Raw genomic sequence first — 13,335 nt, forward strand, 5'->3', positions numbered from 1 at the left:
ACACACACCGATCAGCCATAACATTAAAACCACCTCCTTGTTTCTACTCACATTGTCCATTTTATCAGCTCCACTTACCATATAGAAGCACTTTGTAGTTCTACAATTACTGACAGTAGTCCATCTGTTTCTCTGCATGCTTTGTTAGCCCCCTTTCATGCTGTTCTTCAATGGTCAGGACTCTCCCAGTACCACTACAGAGCAGGTATTATTTGGGTGGTGGATCATTGTCAGCACTGCAGTGACAATGACATGGTGGGGGTGTGTTAGTGTGTGTTGTGCTGGGATGAGTGGATCAGACACAGCAGCGCTGCTGGAGTTTTTACTCACCTCACTGTCCCTGCTGGACTGAGAATAGTCCACCAACCAAAAATATATCCAGCCAACAGCACCCCGTGGGCAGAATCCTGTGACCACTGATGGTCTAGATGACCAACTAAAACAGCAGCAACTGATGAGCATTCATCTCTGACTTTACATCTACAAGGTGGACCAACTAGGTAGGAGTGTCTAATAGAGTGGACAGTGAGTGGACACGGTATTTAAAAACTCCAGCAGCGCTGCTGTGTCTGATCCACTCAGACCAGCACAACACACACTAACACACCAACACCATGTCAGTGTCATTGCAGTGCTGAGATCATCCACCACCTAAATAATACTTACTCTGTGGTGGCCCTGACCATTGAAGAACAGGGTGAAAAGCATGCTAAAAAGGTATGTAGAGAAATAGATGGACTACAGTCAGTAATTGTAGAACTACAAAGTGCTTCTATATGGTAAGTGGAGCTGATAAAATGGACAGTGAGTGTAGAAACAAGAAGATGGTATCAATGTTATGGCTGATCAGTAGCAAAATAATATATGGCATTTGCAGTCCCCTGATCCAAATCCAATCAGATATTTTTCACTGATGTGTCAAAAAATTATATTTACTATCAGTGGATAAAGTGAAGTTAAAAATATTTTTTATTTTATTTTAATTATTCAGTACAGTTTCTGAGAATTGTAAATGTCAAAGTGCACCAAGAGACAGTGTTTTTTTTTCCCTTTTAATTTCCCCTGTCTGAATATGCACAATACAGTTATCCCATCCATACACACACATACAATTTTAAAATACACTAAAAACAAGAATGCTCCAATAAAAGGAGGGTAAGATGAGGCAAGCAGTACAAGCATTTCTTCAAGCCGTTAGTCTCAGTGTATAATCTTTAGAGATGATATGCTTCATCCATACAAAGGAATTTCAGCTGTTAAGCTGCAGACACACTCCTCATATTGTGAGCCGTGGTGGTCAGTTGTGGTCAGGATGTCTGCCCACAGGAGCCATTTACTACCACTGTACTGTCATTTGATTCCTGATCGTTTTCTTCTGATGGCTCAGTGAGCCATCTTTTTCTATTTGTAGAGTCCGTAACGGCACCGTCCTCTGACGTATCCTGTCTTTTCACCTCCCTCTTTCTCTTGTTTACCAATCCCGAGTTCTCCTCTCCGATACGGCCCTCAGGCAAACCGAGTGTGCGCAGACATACAATGGCAGCAGCTTGTTCAGCAGATTTCTTCGACTTCTCCCTAAAAAAAAAAAAACCCCGAATTAGATAAAGTTGGGACAGTATGGAAAAAGCAAATGAAAAAAATGCAGTATTTTTTACAGTATATTTACTTTTATTTCGTAAATAGGGTAAATACAAGCGTATTTCAAAAAGTTTCCGCACTTAAACTCTATTTATTAAGAGTTTTAAAAACAAATTACATCACTTTTCTACACCACCTTATGTGGCATTTTTCCCCAGCGTCGTGGCGCGAAATCCGGACTATAAGCTCACTCTAAGTCTCTCAAACACGACCAATTACTACTCCTCCCAACCCTCACCGTTTCCAACAAAAATATAAAAGTGCGGAAACTTTTTGAAGATCCCTCGTATTTCATGTTTCAACTTTGGTCAACTTTATTTCATTTGTTAATATACATCCATTCCTGCATTTTAGTCTAGCAACACATTCCCAAAATGTTGGGATGGGAGCTTTTAAGGGCTAGCAATAAGGTAACAAAAAAAACCCTAAATAATGGCACAGGTGATTTTATTCAACAAGTAGTTGTAATCATGATTTGGTACAGAAGCAGTATCCATAAAAGACTGAGGATCTCCAATTTGTCAACAAATGTGTAAAATAAATATTGAAATACTGTATTTCTCCCTATACAGTGCATGATATAATTAAATGATTCAAGGTATCTGGAGGAATTTTAGTGCATAAATGGCTTGAAAGCAAGCCTAAGCTGATCTCCAAACCCTCAGACGGCACGACATCACTTTATCACTTGCTATCCCTGCCAAAACGTCTTGGCAACATTAAATGGTCAATGCTTTACTGTTCCAACTTTATTTGAAATGTGTTGCAGGTTTGTAATGCAGGAATGGATGTATATTACCAAATTAAATAAAGTTCACCAGAAAAAAACCAAAATATCTTGGGTTTATACTGTCTGCAATGAAATAAAAGTCAAAGTTGCATTTTCCTTACTGTCCCAACTTTTCCTGATGTAGAGTTGTGCTGTCCAATAATAAATGTTTTTAGTAATAAATCAGAACTTACCACAGGGTGGATCTATATTTCTTATTTGCCACAGTAACTATTGACTGGAAAGCTCTGTCTTGGGTGCGCTGCTCCTGGAAAGAGAAAACTAAGTAAATAAACAGCTGTGTTGCAGCAGTGTAGATATATCTTAAAGCTAAAAAATACATAAATACATATCCATCATTATTGGTCTGCAAAACACTAATTTTTGGAACAAGTTGATTAAGCTTTAAGACCGTCAGGGTTAGTTTTTGACCAAGGGTCACTGTTGATTCAATATTTTCATTGCGAACGCAGATACAGTGCCTAGCAAAAGTATTCGGCCCCCTTGAACTTTTCAACCTTTTGCCACATTTCAGGCTTCAAACATAAAGATATGAAATTGTAATTTTTTGTGAAGAATCAACAACAAGTGGGACACAATCGTGAAGTGGAACGAAATTTATTGGATATTTTAAACTTTTTTTAGAAATACAAAACTGAAAAGTGGGGCGTGCAATATTATTCAGCCCCCTTGCGTTAATACTTTGTAGCGCCACCTTTTGCTGCGATTACAGCTGCAAGTCGCTTGGGGTATGTCTCTATCAGTTTAGCACATCGAGAGACAGAAATTTTTGCCCATTCTTCCTTGCAAAACAGCTCGAGCTCAGTGAGGTTGGATGGAGAGCGTTTGTGAACAGCAGTTTTCAGCTCTTTCCACAGATTCTCGATGGGATTCAGGTCTGGACTTTGACTTGGCCATTCTAACACCTGGATACGTTTATTTGTGAACCATTCCATTGTAGATTTTGCTTTATGTTTTGGATCATTGTCTTGTTGGAAGATAAATCTCCGTCCCAGTCTCAGGTCTTTTGCAGACTCCAACAGGTTTTCTTCCAGAATGGTCCTGTATTTGGCTCCATCCATCTTCCCATCAATTTTAACCATCTTCCCTGTCCCTGCTGAAGAAAAGCAGGCCCAAACCATGATGCTGCCACCACCATGTTTGACAGTGGGGATGGTGTGTTCAGGGTGATGAGCTGTGTTGCTTTTATGCCAAACATAACGTTTTGCATTGTGGCCAAAAAGTTCGATTTTGGTTTCATCTGACCAGAGCACCTTCTTCCACATGTTTGGTGTGTCTCCCAGGTGGCTTGTGGCAAACTTTAAACGAGACATTTTATAGATATCTTTGAGAAATGGCTTTCTTCTTGCCACTCTTCCATAAAGGCCAGATTTGTGCAGTGTACGACTGATTGTTGTCCTATGGACAGATTCTCCCACCTCAGCTGTAGATCTCTGCAGTTCATTCAGAGTGATCATGGGCCTCTTGGCTGCATCTCTGATCAGTCTTCTCCTTGTTTGAGCTGAAAGTTTAGAGTGACGGCCGGGTCTTGGTAGATTTGCAGTGGTCTGATACTCCTTCCATTTCAATATGATCGCTTGCACAGTGCTCCTTGAGATGTTTAAAGCTTGGGAAATCTTTTTGTATCCAAATCCGGCTTTAAACTTCTCCACAACAGTATCTCGGACCTGCCTGGTGTGTTCCTTGGTCTTCATGATGCTCTCTGCGCTTTAAACAGAACTCTGAGACTATCACAGAGCAGGTGCATTTATACGGAGACTTGATTACACACAGGTGGATTCTATTTATCACCATGTGTCATTTAGGTCAACATTAGATCATTCCGAGATCCTCACTGAACTTCTGGAGTGAGTTTGCTGCACTGAAAGTAAAGGGGCTGAATAATATTGCACGCCCCACTTTTCAGTTTTTTATTTCTAAAAAAAGTTTAAAATATCCAATAAATTTCGTTCCACTTCACGATTGTGTCGCACTTGTTGTTGATTCTTCACAAAAAATTACAATTTCATATCTTTATGTTTGAAGCCTGAAATGTGGCAAAAGGTTGAAAAGTTCAAGGGGGCCGAATACTTTTGCTAGGCACTGTATTTGCTCCTGACTGTATTAATGTTAGTTGTGGTTCTTTTGTGGTCTTTTTCCATCAATGGAAAGGGTAAAAGGGAACTACAGAGTGCACTTTAATAATATATTGTATACATCAAATCAGAAAAGGTAACATGCTAAATGGTACTATAGAATTTCATAGTATAAATATTTTTGCTCAGCACTGAAAGTTTTTCTGTGCCATGTTACAATTTCATTTCATGTTTTCTCTTACCGTTTCATAAACTGGTTGGTCTAGCTTTTCATTCCGGCTCCATTCCAGCAAGTACATTTTTGGTGTAATCTGAGGGGGATATTCTCTCCTGGGAAAAAACCCAGAAATTTAACCAAAAAGTGTTACTTTATCATATACAGAAACTAAAATGCACATGTTATGCAATACATAATTCTACATTAACAAAATAACACTACTTTGTACTTTAATGCAATATTGTACTATTTTAGTTTGGAACAAACCTTTCAAACTTGACCGCCATAGTGATGACATCACCATCCAGCACAGGCTGGTTGGAAATGTCACTGTTGGTGTGAAGGGCCTTTTTTCGAGCCTGTAGCTCAGCATCAGTCTTCTTGAAGAAATCAGTCATTCCTAACACCTCACTGCACAAGTCATGAACACAAAGACTGTTACATGTGCCCACGTTATAATAACATTTTCAGAATGTAACATATCCATCAAAGCTAGAAATGTTAGAAGTTTAACCTGATTGGTAAAGCATATTTTCTTTATAGAGCAAGGGTTCTACACCAATCCTGAATGTCTGTTGTCCAGCAGAGTTTCAGGTTTTTGTCTGGTCCCAGCACACCTGATCCGACTTTTTGATGCATTTTTTTAAAACATTTTGTAATTGCAGATTACAAATATAATTTGTTTTTAAGAGAAACATTATCTAGTTGTTTTTTTGCATATTCTATAGATAAAGAAATAGCCAAACCCAAAATAAAACTAATATTCAAAAATGTCTAAAATATTTTCTGGTGTTTGTTTTTTACATTTAGAGATTTTAATCATATTTAAACCTTTTCATAAATTTCTTTGCAAACAAGGTGACTAATTTACTTTTTCCAGACCAGTGTCATATGTCTCTTTTCTTAACAAATTTTCTGCAATGATTTGTTGTCAGGACCATTAAAAAGAAATTTTGGGTTTGATCCATTTTTTGCCCAAGGACTTTACTTCAGACGTTGACTTTTGTGATGAATTACCAGATGAGTTTAGTGAGATGTTTGTGCAAGCAGTGCTGCACAGCAGAAAGGTACATAACCACTTTTGTGGTCAAATAAATTATCCTGCAGGTCCTTTGTCATCATACAGCATTTTTATTTAAGAATTGGTGATTGACATTTTGCCTTGACTTAAACTGCAATTTCAAACAGTAGAAATTGTGAGCTTGTATGCTTCTATGCTTTGTTGGTATTAATTGTCCACTATTGAACAAATATAATTGCAAACTAGAGGTTCCTTAATACATTTATAGTCTTATCTTGATTTGTAGGCAGCAGTCAGGTGCTTAGAGAATCCCATGGTCGCAGAGATCTATTACAAGCTTTAAAAAATTTAAAAAATATAAAGGTGGAAATCAGGCATATTCAAAAGGTTGGAAACAGTGAGGACAGGAGGAGTAGGAATTGGTCGTGTCTGAGAGACTGAAAGAGAGCTTAATGTCCGGATTTAGCACCATCTGATTTCCACCTTTTTGGATGATCAAAGAAGCTTTAAGGGGAAGAAGATTTTCATGTGATGATTATGTGAAAGCAGTGGTGCATCAGTGGCTACACGCTCAACCAAAAACATTTTTTGCTGGTGGCATTAAAACGTTGGTATGACGCTGGGGAAAAATGCATCAGAAGGTGACTATGTAGAGGAGTGATGTCATTTGTTTTTGAAATTCTTAATAGAGTTTAAAAAACACACACACATATTCATACATACATACATGCATACATGCTTTTATATAATCTCAGTGGTAGTTTTACCAGATTTCTCCATTGGTCTGAGCAGCATGGAGCTGTTTGCCCATTTGCGATTCCACTCTGTCCCTCAGCATCTGGCACAGGCAGTATTTACTGTTGAATGTGTTGTTGTCATAGCAAACAGCCTACAGACGAACACAAAAAACACCCACTACTGAAGGGCTGTAATAAATCTAATTTATGGACAGAGCACAAAGGAAAGAAATACTACATATTTACAAAGAACACTGCACAGTGTAAATTGTTTATTAAGCAACCTTATAAGCCTCACCACTCACGTATTTCATATACTCCTCCATTGCCTCGTCTACTGATACCATTCCCTGCTTGCTAAAGATTGATGGGTTCCACATTGCAGCTCGGGCCAACATAACAGAGGATGCTCCTGTTGCTGAGCGGAACTTTTCAATATCATCATAACTTTTAACAGGATCCACAGAGCCACCACTTCAAAAAGAGACAAAGATGAGTGGCAAGAATATCTATATTAATAGGAGCAACTAAACAAAACAGATGTAATTTTGAAACAGCTGTGCAGGAGTTGTAAATTCAGCTGCATGTGTAATGTAAAGTAGTGTTGTAATACTAATTCACATTACATAAATCAGTGTGTTAACGTGAGCAGGTTGAGGCTAATTTGTTGATACTCACTTTGCTATGACCGGTATAGAAACACTCTTTGCTACAGCTTGAATGTAATCACAGTGGACTGCATGCCGTGGTCTCTCATCCTTCATCCTGTAAAACAGACAGACTAACTAATAGGCTAACTAACAGGCTGTCAAAACAGCATAATATGTGCACATTACTGTTAAAAACCATGAAATAACAAAAATCACACTCAGAGTATGATTACCTGCCATGCACTGCTATTGCTGCCACTCCAGTTTTTTCAATTCTCTTCACCAAACTCACTGTTTCCTCCACCTGAAAAAGAATTTTCAAAGTGATTATTAGTGCCACAAAGATAAACAAAGCAAAGTATCCTCATATATCTGTTTTACAATTATTATGATTTATTTACTGTATCTATACTTTTTAACTTCAAACTCCCATAGTTTATTGTGTTAAGAATGCAGGCTTGTGTGCTTCTATTGAAACTGTTGGACAGAAACTGTAAAGAGGAGGGGGTATTCCTAAAAATGATCTCAGGAATCTTAATTTGCTGAGGTCCGGGGTTGGAATTTCAGTGGTGCTATCGGCTAGTTAGTCATCTACACAGACATGATATGTGTGTAATGGGGAAGTGTGAGTGTGTGTGTGTGTGTGTGTGGAGGGCGGCACAGTGGCTCGGTGGGTACCACTGTTGCCTCACAGCAAGAAGGTCCTGGGTTTGATTACCAGGTGGAGCAGTCTGGGTCCATTAAACTTGAACTGATGAATCTTGTGTAACGAGTAACTACCTGTCCTGTCATAAATGTAACCGAAGTGTATAAAACATGACGTTAAAATCCTAATAAAAAATTTAATATAGAATGTGGTATGGGATATACCCTTTGGTTTAAGACACCATATGAGACAAATTGTTAAAAAGTAAAATAAACTTAATTTTTTAAGAAGTCCCTTTAAATAAAAGCACACTTTAGCCTTAAAACCACTTTAAGTGGGACCGCTTCTATGCCATTTAGCCTTATTTAAAAAGAAATAATCACTTTGAAAAATTTGGATATGACTATATTAAAGATAATTAATTTATTTATTTCATCAAATTTTAACATCATGTTTAACTCACTTTGGTTACAATCATGACAGGACAGGTAATTATTCATTACACAAGACTCATCAGGTGATCAAGTTTTTAATGTAAAACACAGTCATGGACAAATTTGTATCTTTGGACTGTGGAGGGAAACCGGAGCTCCCAGAGGAAACCCACACAGACACGGGGCTATTAAAGAGAAAAAGGGGAAAAAAGGAAAAATAAATAAACTAAATAATTGAAAAATATTTCCCCTCAATAACCCATGCTTACTTACAGTTGGAAGGATTCGGATTTTACACGTCACTGGTTTTGATATCCCCTTCACAAGAGTGGTCAGAATCTACACACCATAACAGCAAAGGCAATAGTTATTTTGGATATATAAAAACTGGAGGTACAGTAGTCCATCTACTAATAGAAAACTATGACAGAATTAAAAAAAAAAAAACATACTTACAGCCTCAATTTTGTCAGGATCAGAAAGTAGCGCAGATCCCATCCCACCCTGGATATGACATAAAAATCAGTAATTAGCACATAAGCACACACCTGACTAATCCAACCTAGTCCACTGTTTTCTATTGTGATATATAGAAACAAGAAAAGTCTTCTAAGACTAAAGGATTGATGGAGATTTAGTGACATTTGTTGTATTAGACATGTAGTTCACACCTTAGTGGAGTATTCTTTTGGACAGCCCATATTCACATCAATAGCTGCAACATCATTCTCACTGTTCAGGAAAAAGATATTGTAGACAAGACAATGTATTTAGATCATTCATTACAACTATTAAATTGCCTACAATATTATAAGCTTGGCCACTCACACAAGCTTGGCCACTGTCAGTGCTCTATGTGGATCAGCTGTTCCCTAAAAACCAAACACAAAATTACATTTTAAAATCAAACAAATACATTTTTTATATTTACAAAAATGAAAGGTGAACACTCACCATCTGAAAGACAACTCGCTCTTTTTCTTTACTACAGGTTCTGAACATCACCCTCTCATCTGGTGCTATAAAGTCCACTGTCTCCAACACATCTACCAATGAAAGACACAAGTCTACTAACCTTAAAGTTGTATGCAAACGTTTGAGCATCCTCGGTCAAATTCCAAGTGTTTTGGTTTTCTAATTGAAATGAGCTTAATATTTGTCAGCAGCAAGCTCAAATGTTACATGATTAAACATAATGTGTTCTTTAGTTTTACCATGTTGGTAATTCAGTTGCAATTGTAAAATATTCAAAAAGGATGTTCGTTCATTTCAACGAGAGTGGACAAATTCATACAGATTTTTATTAACAGAAAGACCAGACTGGATGTGTTGCAAAAGTGTAATCTGAGACAAAACATTACAGCTCATTGACCAAACAGAATCAATTATACAAGCAATTTAAAGGTACAAGAGACAGGCAAGTGTTCCTTAAAATATAATACATGGTAAAAGTTGTGTTACGCCTACAAGTTACAGGATAGCTCCGTGTACTGCTAAACATGAAAAAACCTTCACTGATGGATAATATACTATACGGCCAAAAGTATTAGGATATCTGACCATGAACTTGTTGGACATTCCATTAAAAAAACAAATGGTATTAAAATAGTGTGACCGTTTCAGCTATAACAGCCACTCTTCTGAAAAGGCTTCTCACAAGACTTTAAAGTGTGTATATGGAAATCTGTGCCCATTCAGTCAAAAAAGCATTTGTATGCATGGGCACTGATGTTGGTCAAGAAAACCTTAACTGATGTTTAAGTTCATTCCAGACCTGTTCAGTGTCAGTGAGGTCAGGGCTCTGTGCAGGCCACCGGAGTTTCTTCATGTCTTTATAGAACTTACTTTGTGCACATGTCCACAGTAATGCTGGAAGAGGAAATGGCCTTACAAGGTTGCTGCAAAGTTAAAAGCTTATAATTTCCTTTATATAACTGATTATTACACCTGTTAGCAATTGTTGAGGCTGAAAACAAGAATTTAATAATTACGAGTGTCCCAATACTTGTATCCATGCTAACAGTTGCAGAGATTGTAAAAGCTCTTTTAACTGGAAAATGGAACAAGAAACGTTTGTCTCACTTAATAGGAACACAAAAGGACTTTAAAATATCATCATACTAAAAAAATATTCATACTCACCGTTCACAACTCTTTCACACTGAGCCATTTTGATGTCAATCAGTTCCTTCAACAGAGCAAAAAAAAGCTGATCAACCCAAGTGAAACAGGAAAGTGGCACCAAATTCTAAAAATTTTCACACAAGCTCATTTTTAATGGAACTAAATACAACTGTATAATACTGTATAGTTTACTACATGGTCAAAAATATGTAGACACACAGACCTTAAATGTGTTCTTGTATATAAATTTAAAACATTCAATAATGATAATATTTAACAATTATTACTAACACTGATTTTTATTTTAAGAATAGGATGTTTTTATTTTATATTTTTACACATTTCCACCCAATTGTCCTCCCAGTCTAGTTGTATGCAGTTAGCAGATTTGTATTTCTGCCTCTACCACTGCAGACCATAACTAACACACGTCCCCTCCAACAGTAGCCAACAGCATCTTTTCACCTGCACAAGGTGGGTTTATATCTTATATCTGTATTGCACATGGAGAGTCACGCACCAATCACCATTATCACTCGTCCATTTGTAGGCGCCATCGATTAGCCAAAAGAGATTGTAATTGCTGCGATTATGTAGAATCTTTCTGGCCCTTTCTCCCTCAGACAAGCCATTCATTGTCTGTGTAGGTGGCTGGTGTGCTTGAGATGTCAGCACTGGTGGACTAGCGTGCTTTATCCAGATTGAAAAGGCTCATATAAAATATTTGCTTTTAGGCGGGACTGCAATCGTGAAGCACCTATGCTTTGCAGTAGCTTAGCTGTAAATTAAAGATTTGAAATTAATCTGTAACTGCAATTCATCAAGTCCTTAATACGGGAGGTAGGAGCAGGGTCTAATGGGCAATACTGGTATACATAACTTCTATTTAAATATACAGTTAATTAGTATAAATATAAAATGCACACAGTAAACTCTGTATAGATAAACAGTTCTCTAACTCTTACCTCACAGTAGACAATATCTGCTCCATAGTCCAATGCCAAAAGCCTCATGGGAAGAGTACCTACACGGACCATGGGTGCTAGAATAATCTTATTGTGAAAACTCAGCTTGCCCAGTGAGCTCGCCATCTTGTTTCCCACCTCAGCCTCTGTAAATGAAAACAAAAGGTGCTTAGTGTATTACACGATTATTAAACTTAATGCTTATCAAACTGACACATCAAATTATGAGTTTTAACACTATTACAGCAGTCTGATATTAAATAATAAAAATAACAGTCTATTAATAATATGTTATAAATTGCAGCTGAGACAGCTGACCTATTAAATGAATAAAATTCAATAGTTTAATTAAAATGCAATTATTTTAATCGGAGAAATGAAGTAATACGAAAGTATAAACAAATACACAAAAGTCTTACACAAGTACTTCTTACTTAAAGGGCAGTTGTAGCCTAGCAGTTAAAAAGGACTGGACTAGTAATCAAAAGGTTGACACTGCTGGACCCTTAAGCAAGGCCCTTAACCCTCAATTGCTTGACAGTATACTGTCACAGAACTGTAAGTTGCTTTGGATAAAAGCATCCGCTAAATGCCGAAAATGTAAATGGAAATGAATTTTTAATGCTAAACAATCAGTAACAACAGTCCCTGCACCACTAACGCAAATTCTTTAGAGGATTGAGATTAGACAGTGATTACTTTTCTTTGTGGCACCAATACTACACTGCTTGGACTGAAATACAATGATCCTGTTGTTTGTTTTGGCACATTGAAGACATCACAGTCAAGGTACAGCTGTAAAATGATTGCATTTCAGGCTGATAACATCCACTCTTCTAAAAAGGCTTCTCACAAAACTTTAAAGTATGTCTGTGGGAATTTGTGCCCATTCAATCAAAAGAGCTTTTGTATGGATGGGCACTGACATTGATCAAAAAAGCCTCAATTAATGTTCCAGTTCACTCCAGAGCTGTTCAGTGTGGGTGAGGTCAGCGCTCTGTGCAGGCCACTGAAGTTTCTTAAAACCAAGTTTGTTTTGGCACAATTAAGATATCACACAGTCAAGGTACAGCAATAGGATGATTGCATTTTAGGCTGATAACATCCACTCTTCTAAAAAGGCTTCTCACAAAACTTTGAATTATGTCTGTGGGAATTTGTGCTCATTCAGTCAAAGAAGCATTTGTATGGATGGGCACTGACATTGATCAAAAAAGCCTCAATTAATGTTCCAGTTCACTCCAGAGCTGTTCTGTGGTGCTGAGATTAGGGTTTTTGTTTGTTTTGGCACATTCAAGACATTACACAGTCAAGGTACAGCTGCAAGATGATTGCTTTTCAGGCTGATAACATCCACTTTTCTTAAAAGGCTTCTCACAACTCGAATTCAGCATTTCATTCATTTTATTTGGAAATGTACATGTATTGTTTTTTGGGTACAATTGTACATGCACCACTAAACTATCTGATAACTGTTAATTAATATAACAACAGTTCATACAAAGCACCTAACACTTAAACACCCTTCTGTTGGAAATTACATTCCTTGGTCTTTCTACTGAGTTTTAAGACTTAACAGAATTTAATAGTAACTACTAAGAAGTACATTCACACCAAGCTTGTAGCTGGAACTCCTGTTGATCCTGTAAGTACTGCACAAACACTACACACGTAACTTTCTCTCCATTCTGTAACCTGATTCTGGATATTCTGATTAGAAATCCACCATGTCTATGTAAATAAATGTGGAGTACAGTTAGAACAGGTTCGGTAGCTTCATAACATCTCTTCAACATGCTGATTTTCCACATTCACACTCCTCCAACAACCATATTAGTTTTTTATTCTAACATTAGATTCTGTGATTCGTGTGATAGTATGTGAAAAGAAACGACATGTAAATAACGACAGTGAATAAACTCACCAGCATCAGAAGCAATCTTTACCTAGCTTCTGTTTACAGCGCCACATTAAACGCGTGTTCATATTCAGCTTCCCGATTGCGTCATCCACTAGCGACAGAACGTTTTTGAGTGCT

General features: G+C 37.4%; 1 protein-coding gene across 1 annotated transcript; it reads right to left on the bottom strand.

Moving 5' to 3' along the window:
- Window positions 1-971: 971 nt before the first annotated feature.
- On the bottom strand, window positions 972-13,292 carry dus2 (dihydrouridine synthase 2). The gene is made up of 16 exons (XM_063001711.1): window positions 13,222-13,292; window positions 11,298-11,443; window positions 10,351-10,396; window positions 9,163-9,254; window positions 9,037-9,080; window positions 8,880-8,940; window positions 8,665-8,712; window positions 8,482-8,547; window positions 7,362-7,432; window positions 7,157-7,243; window positions 6,784-6,952; window positions 6,509-6,630; window positions 4,988-5,131; window positions 4,746-4,833; window positions 2,602-2,675; window positions 972-1,575 (listed from the first exon to the last, which is right to left on the bottom strand). Exons 2-16 carry the CDS (start codon window positions 11,421-11,423, stop codon window positions 1,308-1,310), a joined length of 1,506 nt encoding a protein of 501 aa, XP_062857781.1. The 5' UTR covers window positions 11,424-11,443; window positions 13,222-13,292; the 3' UTR covers window positions 972-1,307.
- Window positions 13,293-13,335: the final 43 nt, after the last annotated feature.

Source organism: Trichomycterus rosablanca, chromosome 1 (assembly GCF_030014385.1).
Source record: "Trichomycterus rosablanca isolate fTriRos1 chromosome 1, fTriRos1.hap1, whole genome shotgun sequence".
Taxonomy (NCBI): Eukaryota; Metazoa; Chordata; class Actinopteri; order Siluriformes; family Trichomycteridae; genus Trichomycterus; species Trichomycterus rosablanca.